At 39.9% G+C, this 20,349-nt stretch overlaps 1 protein-coding gene across 1 annotated transcript; it reads right to left on the bottom strand.

The window, feature by feature from the left end:
• Positions 1-903: 903 nt before the first annotated feature.
• Positions 904-16,458, bottom strand: IFNAR2 (interferon alpha and beta receptor subunit 2). The gene is made up of 10 exons (XM_069871243.1): positions 16,218-16,458; positions 15,987-16,129; positions 14,387-14,483; positions 10,972-11,013; positions 10,547-10,676; positions 10,192-10,358; positions 7,577-7,749; positions 5,922-6,084; positions 4,470-4,588; positions 904-2,338 (listed from the first exon to the last, which is right to left on the bottom strand). Exons 3-10 carry the CDS (start codon positions 14,415-14,417, stop codon positions 1,652-1,654), a joined length of 1,512 nt encoding a protein of 503 aa, XP_069727344.1. The 5' UTR covers positions 14,418-14,483; positions 15,987-16,129; positions 16,218-16,458; the 3' UTR covers positions 904-1,651.
• Between the last annotated feature and the right edge of the window lie 3,891 nt (positions 16,459-20,349).

Raw genomic sequence — 20,349 nt, 5'->3', positions numbered from 1 at the left:
AGCTGCTCATTGGTGCTATGTCTTAAAGCATATTGTGATGCCTGGCTGCTTGGATAATTGTCATCTCTCAAGAGTGCTATCAGCTCACAGCCTGGGAAGCCAGAAGATGGGAGGTCAGCATAAAGTGATAACAAAATCATGCATAAACAGGAACAGGGTGATGCACTAGTGTTAAACTTGGTCTTGAGCGACAATCCTCCTGCTGCAGGTTAACATAAATGAACCTTTCATCAGGTAACATCTCTTGACTTCAGGATCTGGCCTGCACCAAAGATGCCAATGGCATTACTTCTACAACCACATTCAGCATTCATGATCAAAACCAGCATAAATGTGGGGAAAGAGGGGAGCGCTTTTATTATCCACAGTGTAAAAAGGGTTCTTTCTCAAGCTATTACTGTTGAAAATGCCAGTTCTTTGTGGGGGGGTTAATACATTTATTTCTGGCCCATTTATCACCTCCTGTTATGAGGCTATGAGGTAGGTTTGGCCTTCCCTGGGATGGTCACATTCCCACTGCCTTCACTTATTTGTGAGCGATCCCCCCAGCTTCTGCCGCTGTGGAGAGGTGCACACCAACTACACTGTACAAACAGCAGTGTCACAGGGTCAGTGGGAGTGGATGTTTCATCTGATAACTCTATGGATACGTAAATTTGGAAAGAATTAGCCAGTCAAGATCCAAGCCATCAGGCACTTACACTTACTTAGTTCTTAAAAGCACTGCAGCAGCAGGATGTATTTTTCAGCACCTCAGAAACTACTCACAGCTATCCTGACCAAAGAATGACTGCCAGCCACGGCAGCCAGAAACTGCTTGTGGGCAGAAAAGTAGTACCAAGGCAGAAAAAAAGTTGCTTTTTCAGCTATATGATAACCCAAAAGCCTTCCCATAAGGAGTAAATTCTTAGCAGGCTAAATCATGCAGCTTGTCAAAAGCACATTGGAGCCAGAGTAAAAGTTCAAACAGGGATATGAAAAATTTTCTTTTATGAAGCACAGGTTAAAGTTTAACTGTACACTGAAGTAATGTTTACATGTCATAAAAAGATGTAAAAGAAGTAGTATTCAATAACTGTATAAAATTATATTACAAAAATTATAAAAAGGTATATTTAGTGCCTTGATTCACAGTAAGAGTAACTCTTTCGTAAGCCAAGTACTCTTATCTCCACACCTCCATGATTTCACCTGATCAGCTTTCTCTGCATAAATCAGTTCACTGACTGGAATACAGCAATCCATCCAGCAAAACAGGTTTCAGAGTAATTCCCCAACAGAGCTGAAGAATAATAGCTGAGTCCTTTCAAAGCAAAAAAGTGGTCTGGTTAAGAGCCCTGCCACTTGCAACTCCCTGTACTACAAGCTAACTTCTCACTTGAAGGTATAATTCACTATGAAACTGCAATATGAAATAACTACTCTTTCTGCTGCATCCGAATAATCATTTTTGTTTCTCTATGGATAATCCAGCCTGAACCATACCTAGAGAGATGAGAAATATATTTGTTAAAAATGAGTGGTTCATAATTTCAGTCTCCAGGCATATACTCAAATAATGTTAAAAGAAGACAAGATCTGTGCATTGAGTCCAGAAATAAAGTTGGAAAATTTAGATTCAAATGCTATAAAGTAATAGTGGTCCTCACATTCATCTTCTTAGGTATTCAGTTTTTTGGTCCATATCTGAATCTGATGAGTCACTTTCATCAGAAGAATGAGAGGAATTTTGCCATTCATGAGAGCCGTTCTGACCACGTGGTTTCTGTACACTTCCTATGTCATCCAGGGGTTTTGATTCAAAAGCACGAGAACATTGCCAGTCATCTGCATCTTCTTGGGAAAACAGAAGGGCTGTAGAACTATCCACATTCTCTTCAGACGTTCTCAACAGCACAGTTCTTAAGTTAATGGTAAAGCAGGCACTGTTCCTTCGACTAGAATAGTTATCATTTACCTCAGATAAAGGGTTAAATAACTCACTACTCATGTCTTTGTCTTCTTCAATGTCCATCTCATGCTCTTCAGAATCTCCCGGGTCAATTTCTGGATTTTCACTTGTCTGGCTGCTGGTGTCGCCACTTGTACCATTTGTAGAGTACTGTACAAACACATCTGGCATGTCAGAGGAATGTGGTACTTTGCTTACGATGTCACGCCTTGTATAGCCATGATTACTTATGGCATCACTGTCACCGTCACTGCTGTCATCCTCATCACTGACACCAACGCTGGATTCATTTGCCTTTTTTTTAACTTCTTTGTACAAGATCTCTACAGAGTCTATGTCTTCAGATTCGAGCGTCCAACATGAAAAGGATAAAGACCTGGGGAATACCTGAAAGAGCAAAGTGAATTTAAAAAAAAACAATCAAATCCACACATATGTGCAGAAAAATATAAAAAAGGTACCCGCAATCACAAGTCTGTCAAACAAATGATTCTTTCTGTGCCACATTTTTTGGCTCTTTCTGCAGAGTCCAGAGCACCTAGGATTGTCCCCTCTTCTCATTTCCTGTAGATACAACAGCCTTCACTACAAATCAAGACACACAGCACTGTCAGCTGTAAAGAAATTACAGTAGTGCCAAGCACTGTCAGGTCTGTTTTAATTTTTTTTGAGACATTTTTCCGTGACTAAAAGCTCATTTTAGAAATACATCTTAGACTCTAGGCATCTTGCAACTCTTTATTAGCTCTCGCAGTTACCATGCAAAAGAGAAGCCTTACGTGTCTGATCAATTTTATTGTCCTTTAGAAATGTATCATTTGAAGTAATGAACTATATATCATCCTAAGTCCCATTTTATCAGTTTTATTCTGCATTTCTGAGGATTACTGAATATTCAAAGCATTAGGGGAAAATGTTGACAATAAGAAAAATTAACCTAAGACACTACTCTGCAGAGTCATGTTCAGCAATCTTAGGGCCACGAAGGTAAAGACATAACAAAGGACAGAAACATGAGGAAAAAAGTCTTGGAAAACATTGACACCAATATGCTCTGGATATGTTTGCAGAAAATGGAAACTTTTATGCTGAAACACCCCACAGAATTAAATGTAAAAGAGGTCAGAGACTATTAAAACAAAAAAGCAAGGAAAGATGGATAAAAGTCCTAGGAATCCTGTTATTATTGCTTGAAATTTAGTGGCAGTTCAGTCTCTTCTATTAAAATAAAAAATCAACTGACTCAGGACTGGCTTCCTCAAGCGCTAACACTTGATTACAGAAAAAGCCAAAGGTAGATTGTTTTATTCAAAGCAGTGGAACAATATGCATGATATATTACCATTACCTTTCTCTCTTCCTTAAGTACTTTTCCTTAATCATGGACTTTTCTGCCAATCACTGTTCGTGACTACTGAGAATACCCTTGCATGTGGAAAGTGATGCAGATACTGTTTGCCTTGTGTACATGTCCTGTCCCCACCTCAAGTAAATTTTCTTCCGGAGCTATATTGTTTTTTTTATTTTCCTCTGTTTTTTTTATTTTCATCCTATTTCAGTATTCAGGTAGATGATGACAATATGATCCAGGAGTTAGTTTTTGAGTTATTGCTTTGGCTTAGATAGTAAAAGAAACTTATCTGCTGCAGGAACGATGTACATATAAAGTAATTTTCAAAGGTCAAGGGGTTAATTGTTCTACGCTTGGTGCCCTGCTGTAGGACCCAGCCTCCTTCTAGGTACCATGAAGAGTTCATTTAAAGTTACTTCAATACTGCCTGTCCCTAACTTCAAAGAATCATAGAACAGCCTGGGTCAGAATTGACCTCCAAAGACCATCTGGTCCAGTCTTTTGTGGGAGAGGGAGCCTAGGTGAGATGACCTTGCACCCTGTCCAACCACATACTGAAAACCTCCAGTGATGGGGGCTCTACCACATCCTTCGGGAGGTTGTTCCAGTCATTGATTGCTATCACTGTAAAAGATTTATTTCTTATATCAAGCATACCCATTGCCCTTTGCCTTGAGAGCTTCTGTCCTGTTTGTGACTGCTCTTTAAGTACCGGAACACTGTAATGAGGTACCCCCTGAGCCTCCTCTTCTCCAGGGAGAAAAGACCTAACTCCTTCAGTCTTTCCTCACAGGGCAAGTTTTCCAGCCCATTGCTCATCTTTGTGGCTGGTCCAGCCTATCTGCATCTGTTTTGCATGGTGGGGACCAGAATTGGATGCAATCTAGCTGTGGCCCAACAAATGCTGAGTAGGATGGAATGATCACATCTCTCTGCTAGTAACCTACCACAGAAGTAGCAAGAAATGCTTTTTCGAAAGACCAAATACATGTTCTGCAGAACAGGCAAGAATTGGCAGCCTACAGACTATTGCTGACATGGGTAAACTGAAAATTGAAACATTATATGCATTTACATAACTTGTATCTAATGCACGGGATTAGAAATTTGAGATGGTAAACTTTCTCCTCCCAAACAGAAAGGTTAAATATGAGAATTATTACGTACCAGGGTACGTGGAAGTGATTTGTTTTGAAGAATATAACCTCCTGCATGCAGACACTTCAGGGCACCAGCTAACACCAGTGAAAAACATACAGCACCTGCGATTGTAACCATATTATAATCTGCAACTGAAAAAAAATCAACCAAACAAACACATGTGAATGGTGTTTCCAATGACCACATTTCATATTTCACATTCAGAACAGCTTTTTAGAATCACACAATAATTTTAGCTAGAAGGGACCTCTGGGGGTCATCTGATCCAAAGACAAAACAAGATCAAATCCCAAATTGGATTAATGAATTAAAAAAAGAATTTACATGATCTTTGTTAGCTATTTATGCAGTTAGTGGAGATTTGTACGGTTTGTAGGATTAACAATAGATTTGTAGCCCCAAAGGGGGTGGGGTTTTATAATTCACTTATAAATCCCCACAATGTTTATCCCTTGGAAAGTGTGTTTGGTTTGCATGGAAGGGGTTTTGTAGCAAGGGGTGCTACAGGGGCAGCTTCTGCTGCAGGCTGCTAGAAGCCCAGGCTGGCTGGCTCTGAGCCTGCCTCCAGCTAAGGCCAAGCCCATCAGTGATAGTGGTAATGCTGCTGTGATAATGTATTTAAAAAGAGGGGGAAAAACAGTCAGGTGGCAGCAATGGAGAGATGGGGGGAGGTGTGATCCTCCTCCTGGCCTTGCTGCTAGGGCTCATGGGTTGTGCTGGTCTGTCTGGATGCAGCAGTGGAGAGAGAGAAGTGAGATGTGGGAAAAAGGGCCCTGCAGGCACCAGATGTAAAAGAAACAACTGTGCAGATATCAGATGCAAGAAAAATAGCACTGCAAAGAACACCGAGCTCATGAGGTGTCCTGGGGATGTCCACCTGCAGCCCATGAAGGACCTGAAGCTGGAGGCACTCAGAAGAAACCACGGCCCCGTGGAAACCTGCAGCCTGCAGGAAGGATTCACTTTGGAGAAGTCTCCTGTGGGAGGGACTCCAAGCTGGAGCAGGGTTAGAAGGAGCAGCAGCGACAGCGTGTGGTGAACTGAACGAAACCTCCACTCCCTGATCCCCTGCACCGCTTGTGGGTAGGAGGTAAAGAAAATCAGCAGTAAAAGTTAAACCTGGGAAGAAGGGGGAACAAGGTGTTATTTTTTGGGTTTTGGTTTTCTCTGAGTCTTGCTTTAGTTTGATTTGCAACAAATTAGATTGATTTTTTTCCCCAAGTTGCCCCTGATGGTAATTGGTGAACGATCCCTCCCTGTCCTTGTTTTCGCCCACGAGTTTTGCCTTTATTTCCTTTGATTCCCTTTGGCCAGCTGGAGGGCTCAAAGCCACAACAGAAGGTACTTTCTCTCTTATTGTTTTTAGGACTAATTGACTTTTAAATCTTCCTACATAAAGAGAAAATACTTGCACATAATCAAGTCAGACAATCCATTCTTGCACCACAGCACAGTTACCTTGTTGAGCTACAGCGTTCACAGTTACACATTTCCAGGCTGATGGGATGGACCGTTTGTTTATAGATGCAGTGACCATAACAGACACGCAGTAATTTCTATTTGGATACAATTCTTCAATGACAGTACTAAAAGTTTCTTTAGTGGTTTCCTCAGGTGGCCTCTGCCATGAAAGACAATGTTTGAAAGTTAATTATTTGCCAAAAGAGAGTTACCCAGCCACTCCTAAAGTCATTCAGAGAAATGTAGTGGCATGTGAAACTGGAAAAACTGACACAGTAACTCAGTGGCTAACCTAAACAACTGCTTCATCTCTAGTTCTAGCTGATGACAAGATCCTAACCTAATGTCTGTTCATTAAATATAATATTATCAAAGATAAATTGCCTTTTGTCTCTTAACTGTCGGTCACTCTGTACCCTTCAAGTGCCCTCACACAGATTATACAGATTTGGAATTGCAAGTGATCAGTCTGATTCAGAAATCAAGGGAAAATATCAATGGCAAGCAAGTTATGGTCCTTCTTCTGTGACTCATGGCAGAATGAGTTAGACAAATTAAATTCCCAACAGGTATATGTCTGACCTGCTGTTCAAAACTTCTGGTACAGGTGGTCTGTGCTCTAGTTAGGCAACTTATTCCAGTGCTTTGACAACCCAGGTATTTATATTTCTTGATGTTTAACATAAAGGCTGCACAACTGCCAATTTCACTTCATTGGTTTTGGTCACAGTCACAGGGAATGGTTTATTTCCTCCTTTTCTGTAGCAAATGTTTATATACTCTGAGACTCTGGCCTCTTACCCGTGCTTTGCCTGATTACACTAAGCAGTCCTCTATTATACTAGCATTTCCTCACAGGTCATGTGTCAAGATCCCCCACAGCCCCCACTGTTCCTGCTCAGCTGGTCCATGCCTTTTCTGAACCACAGACTGGTGTGGGGTAGGTGGGCTTTACAACTACCAAGTATGTAAAAATATGATTTTTTTTATCTCTCAGCAACACGAGTCGTGTTTACTTGTTACATTATAGAATGCTCTCATCCTTTCTGGCAAAACTGCTGCTTGTGTAGCTGTTACCACTCTAGTTATTACACAGACAATTACTCTTAAGTCTTATGCCTTGCACTGGTCCCTGTTGAATTATCTTCTACTATTTTAAGACTGTATCTTCATTTTGTGAGGATCACTTTTAAGTTCTAATCATGCCTATCTACCTCTCTATTTCAGCATACAAAAAAAATAATTAAATAGCACCAAACTCAAAATAGGTTGTTTCAGAGATGGACCGGATACATTTTTCCAGTTTGACAGAAAAATACTGAACTCCTTTCTGAACGTATTTTCCAATCAGCTGTACATAAACCTGCTAGTAGTTCCTGTGAAACAGTCTTTCCATTGTTTCCCCAGAGAATAATCTCTTGAGACAGTGTTTTGTGCTTTATGTTAAATAAAGATACAGGTCAACTAGCATTCCTCTTCTAGGCCTGCTACTCAGCAGTAAAAGGAAGCTAAGATTACACTGGCCGTTCTCTTTGTTTTCTTCTAAGCATCTTCTATTCGTATATTTGCTTCTGTGAATCTGCTGACCATCAGAATCATTTTATGCTTATTGTAGTTCTCCCCTAAAGAACAAGTAAACCAACGTTTTTTACCTTATGCTCTCCATCAAGTGTTTTCAGTGTAATACTATATTCAAGCACTCCATATATATCAATTAAAGACCGTAGCGTTTTGTGTATTCTTAAATGAGAAGTTGGAAGCTTTATGGTGACATTTATGCAGTTTTGACAGGAACTGATATTAACTTCTGGTGGTCCCAGGATTGCTATTAAAAAAAGGAAAGAGAAAAAAAAAAAGATGGAAAAAATATAGACTATGTATTTAGTCCAAATTCTGTTTAAGTGACAGATACATGGCTGATGAATTAGATTCCAGTGTATGTCACTGTTTTAAATCCACAAGGCCTTGCAACATTTTAGTTCTATGGTCAAACAGTCATTTCCAACATGATTAGAATTTAAACAGAAAACAGTGGAGGGAGGGAAGAAGCAGAAATGTGACAGAGGATTTGCTTCAGCTCCACAGAGATGCGAGCTTTTTATTTATTTGAGAGAAAAGCTGAAGTTAACATATAGGAAAAGCTGATTACGTTCTTGCTTATCGTCATCTTCTAGTCACTCTAGAAGCAATGTTAGTAGAAATTCAGTGGTGTGTAGCCCGGCACACATATTCATACTGATTGCAAGGAAGGATACAGGTCTAAAGGGCTCCAAAGAGTAAATCCACTGTCAGTGGCACAGGGGACCTAGCAAAATATAATTACACTTCTGTGAGACTTCTGCTGAGTTCAAAGTAATCTCTCAAGTTAGGTCCTCAGGACATGTGTGTGTTTGAAGAGCCATGCACACTAATTGGTTCCTCTACCCAAAACTACACATCCATCAAGATCAGAGGAACTTCTGTAGTGAATCAAACCTAAGATCTTTTTTCTTTCCAACACAGGGAATTAGTAGAAATGTTGGAAAATGGTGCAAGAAAAAAAACTATCTCCATACTCCTCTATTTCTATGTAGTACAATGCAGGAGGAAAAAAAACCATGAGAATTGAGAAAGTTTGCATTTTACTTTTGTTTCTTCTGAAAGCAAGCATGTTTTGATCAAGGTGCAGACTGGTTTGCCAATCTCTGCAAAATTCAAAAAAGTTATATGTATTTGTTAACTGATTCTGTTCCTGAAACAGGGTAGAAAAACAAACAAGAGGTTTTAAGCATTAAATAAATGCGAGCCATCATCGTCTCTCAAACAGGAAAATGTGTCCCAGTCAAATGGTTGCACATTTACTCTTTCCTCATTTTTTAAGCTACAAATAAACATTAGCTTAAATCTGGTTACAGTCAAGTGTGGTTGTTTTCCTGGCTCTTTGTATGAAGCCTTTATGTCTTTGCTCAAATCCATTTGTCAACAGGAGTGAGATTCTACCTTAAGCAGGTAAGGCAGATTTCAACTACACCCAGTAGGGAAATATCTGAGAATATTGTTTCTTTCCCATTCAGGCACTGTAAAACAAAAGAAGTACTACAGGGTTCATGTAAGTTCTGTGCCTTGAAAAAGATGACTTCATTGGATTGCTTTATGGTTTGAACTAGAGAACTACTAGTAAAACATCCAATTTCAATTTACAAGTTGCCAGTGATGGACAGTCAGAATACTAAACAGTTTGTTCCAGTGGTCAATTCAGAATATGCCTCTTGTTCCTAGCTAAAGTTTATCTAGCTTCGGTTTCCAGTCAGGGCATGCTGTTATGCATTGTTAACAAGACTGAGGAAGCCTGCCATCATGCTTCCTAGTGGTCAATGCACATTCTGATCCTTCTCTTTTTTAACCTAACTGCTGAAAGACTGAAGGCCTCCACTTCAGAATGATGCTCTCAAATCCTTCAGTTATCCTTGTGGCTATCTCCCAATTCCCTCTAATTTTTCATCAATTCTGAGACTGTAAGTGGACACAGAAGTGGATACCTCTGTGCTGAATTCAGAGGCAACATGACCTATTCCTCCTCCAGTTGCAGGATACATTCATTACCTTTGGTGAAAATTAAGTAAAAGATTAAGTAAAGTTATAAAAAACATATATGGTCAGTAACTTTAGTCTCTGCACATCACTTGAGTTACTGAGCTTTCTAAACAGAAGTTCCTCAATCTCTGTCTCTCTTACTTCAAAACTGAATACAAAAGCACAACAAAGGGTCAACCCACACCAGGCACTAGAAGACATTACTACTAATAAGGATCTTCTTTCAGCAAGGAAAAAGAAAAGAGCAGGCTAAAGAACAAAACAAATCTCTTCCTTTACACCTAGTGCAGACATGGCATTTAAGTCTTAACAATGACTACCCAAAGACATAAAAACAACGTTGATTTTTTTTAAAGCTATGTATCTTATGCACTTAAAGATTTTTACTTTATGCTTGTCAATGCTTGATGTGACACTACTTCCTCTATATTTATGTATATATATTTTATTTAAAAAACAGAACCTCATCCCTTTATCAGAACTACTCTAGCCACAAATTTCACAAAGCTATCTATGTACTTTGTCTTTTAGTTGCTATGTGATAGATTATATACAAATCCACATTCTCTTAGATAAAGGAATAAGCTATCAACCAAGTCACCTTGGAGTGTCTTACTGTAAAGCTAGTAGAATATATTTTATACATTAGCTAGCAATAAAAACCTACTAAAATGAGCAAATGCAGAGAACTTACTGTCAGTAATCGGTTGAAAATGAAGTGAAGAAGAAGAATTGAATACTTTAGTTCCTATGATGCTCTGAACCAATGAAAAATACTGAGTGTGAACTTCTTTAAAATCATCTGTCAGATTACAGGAGAGTTGTGTAATATTTGAACATTGTTCAGCAGTCTTCCAGTTCCTGTAAACCCAAAAAAGTTAAAAAAGATCAGTCTATCTGGATTCTCTGATACAAGAAAGCACTGGGGAGTGGGAAGGAGCATTTCTGAGTGGGAAAATATACACACAGACAAGAAAACCTCAGCCTTAGTATTTTGAGTCAATAAATATTGAAAGTAAAATTTGTGTCTTATATAAAAAAAAACTTGCCTGCGGTCAGTGTACAGCACACGATAGTACGTTGGCACAGTTGGATCCCTTTTTGCTTGCCAGGACAACACATGATGAAAATTGTAAGATTCCATTTGTAGGCTGTGAGGTCTCACTTCTAGAAATCTTTCTAGAAAGGGGAAAAAAACCCAAAGCCAAACAATTCACCAATACGAATGGCAAACAGATGTGAGATTGCAACAACTCTAACCTGAGCAGTCCAATATTTGCCCCCAGATAAAGCAAAACCAGAAGAGTTCAGCACAATAAATACAACAATGCAAAAGACTGTCCTCCTGTATTATACTTATATTAAGTTCTTTCTTCAAAAAGCATAAGGTTGTAAAATTAAGCTTGGTGAGAATATGCGAGATTTTTTGAACTGTGTTAGAAAAAGCATTTGAAAGAAAAAAAAACCCTCTTACCAGGCAAGCTGCAACAAACTGTAGACAGAATGCTGATGAACACTGGAAAATGAAACTATGTATTAATGCATTTGTATGCCTACAATATCTGATTATTAGTTTATTACGGGAAAGATTAATTTGCAACAATTAGAGACAATACTCAGTATTTGCTCAGTGGAACTGTTTCTTTTTCTCACATCTTCTTCCTACTACTTTCCTCTACCCTTTCTTCCTTCCCCAGAGCATGGGATATCCCCTTCCCCTTAATCTGAGGCTTCTAGGAGCTAGTTCTTTGACAACTACGCTGTGGTTCAGGCTTATGCTGAACCTGCCAGGTGAGGTTCAAGATTCATTGTGGAAAAAAATGTATTTAAGATGTGCTATCAAATATTGTCTTAGCGGATCCTGATTATATTTCACATAGCTCACTGTCTATTAAACATCATTTTAAGCTATGACAAGAAACTTAAAACTGGTCTGGGAAAAAAGACACTATTACTGCTTTAAGAACCTTACTGAATCATCTTCACAGATGTCCTTCATTGCTAAACATGAGGAGTCCTCAAGGCTGTAGTTTTAACATCTTTGATATACTACTCACTGTCTTCAGTCAGCTAACTCCTGTAACTCCTTATTTCATACCTCCCTCTCTATTTTGTGTCCTCCTTCTGCAACATTTCCATGTGGGTTTTTAACTCTACAACATTCTATCCTACACCTGCAAAAAAAAAAAAAACAAACAAAAAAAAACAAAAAGGAAAAACCCACTAACAGATGTTGCAGCACCACTTCTGTCACAGGATGTGGTTAAGGCCATATTTAGCCTGTCAGTCAGGCCAACTGTGCAAGTTACCTCTTGAACCCAGCCTTCTTGCAGATCCTGACATTCCAGACGTCCCCATGTCTTTCCCTATACCTTCTGTAAAAGACTGCTCATTCACTTAGATTCTCACTGTATCCAGAATTCTCTTTCTTGACCAACCCAGTCTTAAATCATTCATATCTCTTCAGCATGTCACTTCAAGACACTCTTGAAGTTATTGTTCTGACCCTTCTATTTTTTTTCTCAAGATCCTTTAGCTTCTTTCCCCTTTCAAAGTACAACAAATACAAACTTCCTGTCCTATTTTTAAAGGCATTCTGTGGCCTGTTCTCCTACTGATGAGATGCCAAATCCCACACTCAGTTGTCCAAAGAAGCTATTAGTTTAATTTCAAACAGACATACCTTTTCTCATGCTTCAGACAAATTCCCTAGAAATATCCATAAAACTACTTCACTATTTCAAACATGCACGCTACTTCCTATGCTTTAGATGAACCCTCTGGGAGTATCTGCAAAATCACTTCATTATTTCCCTAAAACTCTTCTCCATGAACTCTCTTTTGTCTTGACATGTAAACCCTCCACCCAAAAAATACAGCAATACCCAAAACACTGTTGGCTTGATACCTCTGTTGAACTGTGCTGATTAATACTGCCTTAATTACTTCTTTTATTCTCCCCATCTCACTTAGAATGGTAACTTCTGCAGCATAAGGACTGACTTTATATTTTTACAGCAACTAACAGCAGCACTCCTGTCCATATCTGAGGTTCTCCAAGTGCCACACTATGACAAATAATGCAGCAGAACTAAGTGCCACACTTGGAATGACCCTGAAAGCAGAAAAGAAATCTGGGACGTACCTTATAAAAAATTAAAACAAATAGGTCTACAAATAATGCATAGGACAGGACTATCACAGAGTGGTTAAGGTTGGAAGGAACATCTGCAAGTCATCTGGTCTTACTTCAGACGATGTGAAACAGAATACATGTTCCTGACAAAGTAGAGGGGATTCAGAATAGTAGGGGGTCAGTGGGAACTGTCCTGTTCCAGACACACTGGGAGCATTTCCTAATGTATTAAAGTAGTTATTTTATAACCCTTGACCAGAGTTCTGCAGAGTACTGAAAGAGAAAAGGAAAAATTTCCTATCCAATTAATTAAACAAAGAGATATCTGCACAGAATCTTTATGGCTTCAGAGATTTACCTTAAAAAAAATCCCTTTTACAAGCAGTGGGCATACACAAATACACTTAGACTTTAGTTTGTTGAAATAATTTGGGATTGATACTTCACCAAGTATCTCTTATAAATCTGGTTCTTTGGAAGCCTCTCTCACAAATATTAAACTATGCTCTCAGCACCCCTCCAGGAATTAGATACGAAGAGATTAAGCAGCTCACTTGAATTCCACATCCAGCAAATTTACATTTCCATAAGACAGAAAACTCATCTTTCTCAAGCTTCATTTCACCACTCAAACCATGGATATTCCCTCTTGTATGTCTTCCTTTTGCACTTGTTCTTCAATGTTATTACTGAATAATAAACATCTCCCTAAAGAAATGCAGTTAAAAGTAGAACAACTGACTTCCTGCCATATAAACACATCACCCATCTGCAAAAAAACTTCCAGCGGGCAAGAATAACAAAGCAATACTTTAACAGTTATTATCCTCTACCTGAACACAAGCTCAGATTTGTAATAATTTGTGGCAGAAATTCTCCCTTCTCCCAACAAACACACAGTCTTTAGCACATTAAGTATATTTCCATATCACAAACAGATAGTATCAATGCACAGACCCTATTTATGACACAGTTCACTAGAGCAAGCCCTTTGGATTAGGAGATGCAAACTGCCTTTCATCATGTTCTCTTATGCCAGCCACCTCACACATGTCAGATGTGTTGCTGATGTATTTCCTCTTGACATAAATGTTTGTCTATTCTGTTCATGTTTGTGATTTTTAAATGCCTCTCCCCTATCAAAACAAAATTCCATCCAATTCAAACTGCTTCATAACTTTGTTTCAACAAACATGTTTAGCAAGCATACTTGGAGAGTTGCAAAATTTTCTAGGTTACACTTGTACATAACTAACAGAGACAAGAAAAAAAAAATCTTAGACTAAATAACTGGGAAAATTAGGACTGGAGAAATAAAGATGGTCTATAAACTGAATGGGGAATCTATCATCTTAGCCTTTTTACAGAATTAAATGAGCCTATCAAACCAGCTTCTTACTGCAACTACAGCTCAGCCAAACTGTTTGTTGTGCCTGATAATCCACAAACTAAGGAATCCTGAGAAAAATTAGAATAAGAAATAAAAATTAACACATCCAACTAAGAGCCCCTTGGACATTTAGAGAAGCAGAATACAGCATGCTGTTTCAAAGCATTTCTCTCTTATGAGAAAATCATGATTTATGTATTGAATGGAGTTTGCAGAATATAATAAACTAGATTTTTATTTCTGTGAACTATTCCAGGAAGAGCTCTATAATAAGACCATGGTATCTTCAGTAACACAGCAAGAATGTTAGGGAAAAATCAGTAGTACTACTCCTCTTAAAACATAAAGGTACACAAAACTTACCGACTTGATAAAAATGCATTGGTTCTTCCATCAGTGTTTCCACAGTGATTAAGAAATATAACCTATTGATTGTAAAATAAACATTTTGCTTCTATACCTGCAAATACATTAAAAGCAAACACATTCAACAAATCTCCTTAGTAAATTACTTGGAAGTAAAACGAGGTCAATTTACAAAGAGTTATTTTTAACCTCCTGAAGGGTTTCGGAGGAGGAGGCAGAGGTACTTATACAGTTACTGCTATCAGGGGGAGCGTGGGGCAAGGATCTTCAGATTAGACAGTCAATTTTGTGACAATAACACTTGCCTTTTTTCACATGGAAAGGGCTCTCACCATTTCAAATAAATACAGAAAACACTGCATGATTATTTGTATCAGTTTTGCAAGTAGATAGCATGTGAAAATTCTATGTCATTCACTCGAACTTATTAAACACAATGACAATAAACATTGCTTGGCTTTATTTGAAATATTACAAGAACTCATCACTGTTGTAAAAATAATTTCTAGAAGGAGGGTAAATCAAGAGGGAAGTTAGAAAAAAATTATACATTTTTAAATTATGAGTAGTAATGAAGTTTATGATATGATTTTTAATAAATAAAATCTATTAAAATATTCCCTCTCTTTGATGTTATTGTTATCTTCATAACATTCATATACACAGGATCTGGTTTTGAATGACAGGCAAAGTACTAAGGAGCAACTATGAATCTATAGACTAATGGGAAGGGCATAACTATTTCCAAAGAATCTTCTCCTCTAGGCTTCATACAAATAAACTATTTTAAAATTTAGAATGATTTTTAAATACAACTTAAATTACCTTCTCTGCAAAACAAACAGCTTAAAATTTAAAATCATTACAAAGCACACTGTAGTCAAACTTGACACACAGTATGCTACAATCAGATTAATTAAATAAACCCCTTTATCTATGTCTGTCTTCCTCCGATTAAAGTTTTAGCATGACTACAGGAATTCATTGGATAAATGTTGACAACCTGTATGTGTACAACTGATAATCATAATTCAACATACAAAGAGAACATTCTTTTCATTTCAGTTTGGTTCATTTTATTAATTTGTTCAAGCAAGAGGAATACCAATAATTCCTGGCGAATTAAAAGTGATGGATAGGAAGATAAGATTTACTAGCCACAAAATCTCTAAAGTTTATCACTGGTATCAGTAAACTGGAAAATTATTAACTCGCATGTATCTATCACGTCTATTTAGTTTTGGAACTAGTGAACATAATAGATGACAAAATAGTTTGATTTCTCATTCAGATCAAGCTTACAGATTACACAATTAGGAAAAATCTTTCTACTTCAACAAGGTTAGCAACTTTGTTCAGAAGTCACACACAAACCTAAAGCCAAGCAAGATTACTTTCATAGTCACTTTGAAGAACAGTTAGAACTGCAGGATCTGATCTTTCAGGCTGTTCAAAATTTTCTCTTAAAGGGAAAACTCTGAGGATCCTGAATTCACTTAGCAAAATACTTGATTTATGGCTTAATCTTGGCAATTAATCACAAATTATGTTTAAAGCACTCTATACATGCTATTCCACAATAGATGTATTTGCCTACCTTTGATCCTTGCTGTATGTGCTGTCATGAATAATAACTATTCCACTCTTGGTATCTGAAGAGACTTGTGCATGGCTCTATAAGCTGAACAACACGTGTCTCTTACATGATGCATATTCAAAGCCAAGTTATGTGTTTAGCACCTTAGAATATCTAAGAAAAATGTGACAAAACAGGTTTATGTCAGACTTTGCACAGCTGTCTAACTCTGGATGTCCGCTGCTGATCTACCAGTGCCAGTGAAATTCCAGGGGAAATTCCAGGGGAAAACCAATTATGTTAAAACTCTGATTAGCTTTTGTTACTCTTCCTCTTCAGAGACACAGCAATCCCTGGAAAAAAAGCCATGGAAATACTAGTGAGTCCAGACCCCACTCACATTATCATCCTGGGCTCACAACTCCCCTGAGTGCTGCATGAAGGTCCCAGTACTTTTGAAACTCAGCTTCACACTTCCATGCCATTTTTAATGGCAGCTCATTTTTAGCTGGAGTTCAGGCTGTGTGGTTTGCTTCCAACTGGGGGCGGGGGGAAAAAGCGCAGGTTTTGAAGTTTTGAAAGTCATCAGCTTATATTTCAGAAAAGCTCCACATCAGTAACATACTCTATTTTTGAAATAAGCAGATGACATATTTATTTATAGAAATTTACTTATCTGAAACCTACACAGTAGATCCACTTTACTACTAAAAACATGTGATTTAGGGAGTTGCACTGGGGGCTGAAATGCTATGCCCTTACTCTATTCCTGCCTTTGCTAGGGGACTTTGCATAAGTCATTGTGCTGGTTTGGGCTGGGAGAGCATTAATTTTCTTCATTGTAGCTAGTATGGGGACACGTTTTGGACTTGTGCTGGAAACCTGTTAATAATACATGGATGTTCTTGGTGTAGCTGGTGAGAGCTCACACAGAGTCAAGGCCTTTCCTGCTTCTTACACCACCCCACCAGTGAGTGGGCTGGGAATGCACAAGAAGTCTGGAGGGGACACAGATGGGACAGCTGGTCCCAATTGACCAAAGAGACACGCCATACCATACAGCATCATGCTCTGCACGTATAACTGGAGGAAGAAGAAGGAAGGGAGGATGTTTGGAGTTACAGCATTTTGTCTTCACAAGTAACCACTATGTGTGATGGAGCCCTGCTTTCCTGGAGATGACCAAACACCCACCTGCTAATGGAAAATAGTGAACTGATTCCCTGTTTTGCACTGCTTGAGGGCGTATCCTTCACTTTACTTATTAAACTGTCTTTATCTCAACCCACAAGTTTTACTTTTTTTTCTGATTCTCCTCCCCCATCCCACCGGGCAGGGGGGGAGCAAGCAAGCAGCAGCTGCATGGTGCTTTGTTGCCAGCTGGGGTTAAACTGCAAGAGACCTTTTTGGTACCCAAAGTGGAGCTCAAAGGGTTTGAGATAATGACAGATTTGATTGGAATGTGCTACATTGAATTTATAGCCACTGTTGCTGTTCAGATACCAAGAGGCAGACTTCTGCGCTTGCCATGGGGCGTGCAGTAGAGTGGAGCAATACTGCATCTTAGAGCCTAGTGCCCGTTAGTGGCTGCTTTTTGCTTTCACTGCCTGCTGTAAGGCTTATCTGCTTATGCTGCTGTGCCTGGGAATGTTCTGATAACGGCAATGGCGATGCCCCTGGGCTGGCAGATGGCCAGGCCATCACTGCTCTTTCTGTGCTGCTCTAGTGGACACGCTGGAACTCCAGCACGAACCCGAGTCAAAGGGACTGTGACGTGTGGATGATCCACACAGGAGTGGGACACTCCAGACCATCCACGCTGTGGCTGTGCCTGTGCCACAGCTGGGATCCCTCTGAATAGATTGTGACTCAAAGAGAAGTCCAACCTGGAGCAGGGGCAAGGGAAGGAGTTCACTGAAATGTTTAACCCTATAACCCGGCCAAAAGGGACTGACGTGGAGCCTGTAAAGGAATACCTTTAAATTGTTGTAGCCTGATGGGTGGTTACAAACCAGAGGTCATTTAATGAGCATCCCAAGCACTGAGCAGCTTATACTAAATGAAATAAAGGCACCTTAGCATAAGGCCTCACAGCTTTGCGTGTACCAGGCTTATGCATAGGCTCAAGGTTTCTCTTTGTAGCATTAGGGAGTTGTTCTGCCTTGTACTCCACTCATTTTTCACAGGTAACTTTCCTCCATAGTTCCTGATTTGTTACTTTGTAGTCTATCAATTTGTAGACCAGAATGCTCACATAGCTGTTTTCCATGGGAAGGTATAATAGCGTGTGTAACTAATGATTGCTTGTTGCTAAAGGAGAATTGTCCAATCAGCTTGTTACACAATAGCTTGTTTCAGCTAAGTTAGGTATAAATGTGTTGTGAACTTTGATTAAAACGGCTTCACTTGGATCATATTGATCATTGCATGTCGTCCCATTTCTTCCATCAGTAGCCCACAATTTGAGTTGCATGTTATGGGAATTAACTACAGGATGAACCACCTGAGCCAACAGAGAAGGAGCCTTCCAAGCAGCAGTGCAAGCCCAGCAGTGACCTGACCTGAACTGGCTTTGGTGCCCAGTAACTCCACACAACGTGCCAGCTCCCCTGTCCCGAGTGACCTTCCTATCAGATGGAGCCCAAAGTCACAGACTAAATGAACTCAACAGACATCTTGTGGAGATTTTACAGGGGTGGCCCATAGCCTAGGGGAACGATATCTATGTCCTAGATAAAATGATGGGAAGTGGTAGTGGGTAATGACGGTGTATCGGATAATGTGAGAACCAACCATGACATAAATGGTATGGAATAAGGAGTGGAGGATCAGCTGGTTTTGGCTGGGGCAGCTTTCATTTTCTTCACTGCAGCTAGTATGTGGCTATGTTTGGCTTTGTGCTGGAAACAGCGCTGATAATTCAGGGAAGTTTTCCTTATTGCTGGAAAAGTTATTCCTTAGTGCTCACACAGAGTCAAGGCATTTTCTGCTTCTCACCCATCCCACTAGTGAGTGGGCTGGAAGTGCACAAGAAGTTGGGAGGAGACATAGCTGGCCCCAACTGACCAAAGGGATATTCCATACCATATGGTATCACACAGCTTATAAAGCTGGGGGAAAGAAGAAGAAAGGTGGGATGTTTGGAGTGATGACATTTTCCCTTACCAAGTAACTGTTACTGTGTGATGGAGCCCCGCTTTCCTGGAGATGGCTGAACAGTAAGTAATGTAGTACTAAATTATTAAATTGCTTTGCTTTGCTTGTGTGCATGGCTTTTGCTTAACCTATTGAGCTGTATTTATCTCAACCCAGCGTTTTACTCTCTTACTCTTACAATTCTCTCCCCCACCTCACTGCAGAGGGAGTGAGCAAGCAGCTGTGTAGAGCTTAGCTGCCAGCTGGGGTTAAACCATAGCAGTCGCTTCTAAGGATATAAAAATCAATTAACCTTAATAATCCAAGTCTATTAACCAAAAATCCATTTTCAATACGCTGCCAGTTGTGCTCCTGGTGACCCAGACACACACCTGGAGGAACCACTGTGGGACATGCCACATCAAAACATACCAACAGACTCCTGGGCTGCCCTGTGCCATTTCCCCTTTGGGGGTGGGGAGAGATAAACACTCAAAGAAACAGCACTTGCGATAAGAAGTGCTATCAGAGTCTACTGTTGCATGTCTTTCCTTACGAATTTTTGCCTTTTACAAATTAATTACAAATTAAGCTACGGCATTACCTCCATCAAACCCAACCCCATCGCGCCTCATAGGATGAAAAATTCACTGTAGCGATAGCCTATGATGCTCCTAAAGAAACAATCCCTGCAACCCGCTGTGGTTTTTTCTGTGTAATTCATATGAGGACAGGCTGAGAGAGTTGGAGCTGTTCAGCCTGGAGAAGAGAAGGCTCTGAGAAGACCTTATAGCGACCTGCCAGTACCTGAAGGGGCTGAAGGAAAGCTGGAGAGGGACTGTTTAAGAGAGGCTTCTAGTGACAGGACAAGGGGCAATGGGTATAAACTGGAGAGGGGCAGATTTAGAATAGACATAAGGAAGACTTTCTTCACGAAGAGGGCGCTGAGGCCCTGGCACTGGTTGCCCAGGGGAGCCGTGGCTGCCCCATCCCTGGGGGTGTTCAAGGCCAGGCTGGATGGGGCCTTGGGCAGCCTGGGCTGGTGGGAGGTGTCCCTGCCCATGGCAGGGGGGTGGAGTTGGGGGATCTTTCAGGTCCCTTCCAACCCAAACCAGTCTATGATTCAGCCGGTATTAGGCCAACACTGGGGGGAGGAGAGGGAGGGAAAAATAAGGACAGGGATTTCGCCCCAAAGCGACCCCCCTCACGGCGCGGAGTGAAACCAAAGGCCTTTCCGGGAAATCCCGGC

This window comes from Phaenicophaeus curvirostris, chromosome 1 (genome assembly GCF_032191515.1).
Source record: "Phaenicophaeus curvirostris isolate KB17595 chromosome 1, BPBGC_Pcur_1.0, whole genome shotgun sequence".
Classification (NCBI taxonomy): Eukaryota; Metazoa; Chordata; class Aves; order Cuculiformes; family Cuculidae; genus Phaenicophaeus; species Phaenicophaeus curvirostris.
Note: the sequence above shows the minus strand (reverse complement) of the source record. Positions and strands in the feature narration are given on the sequence as shown.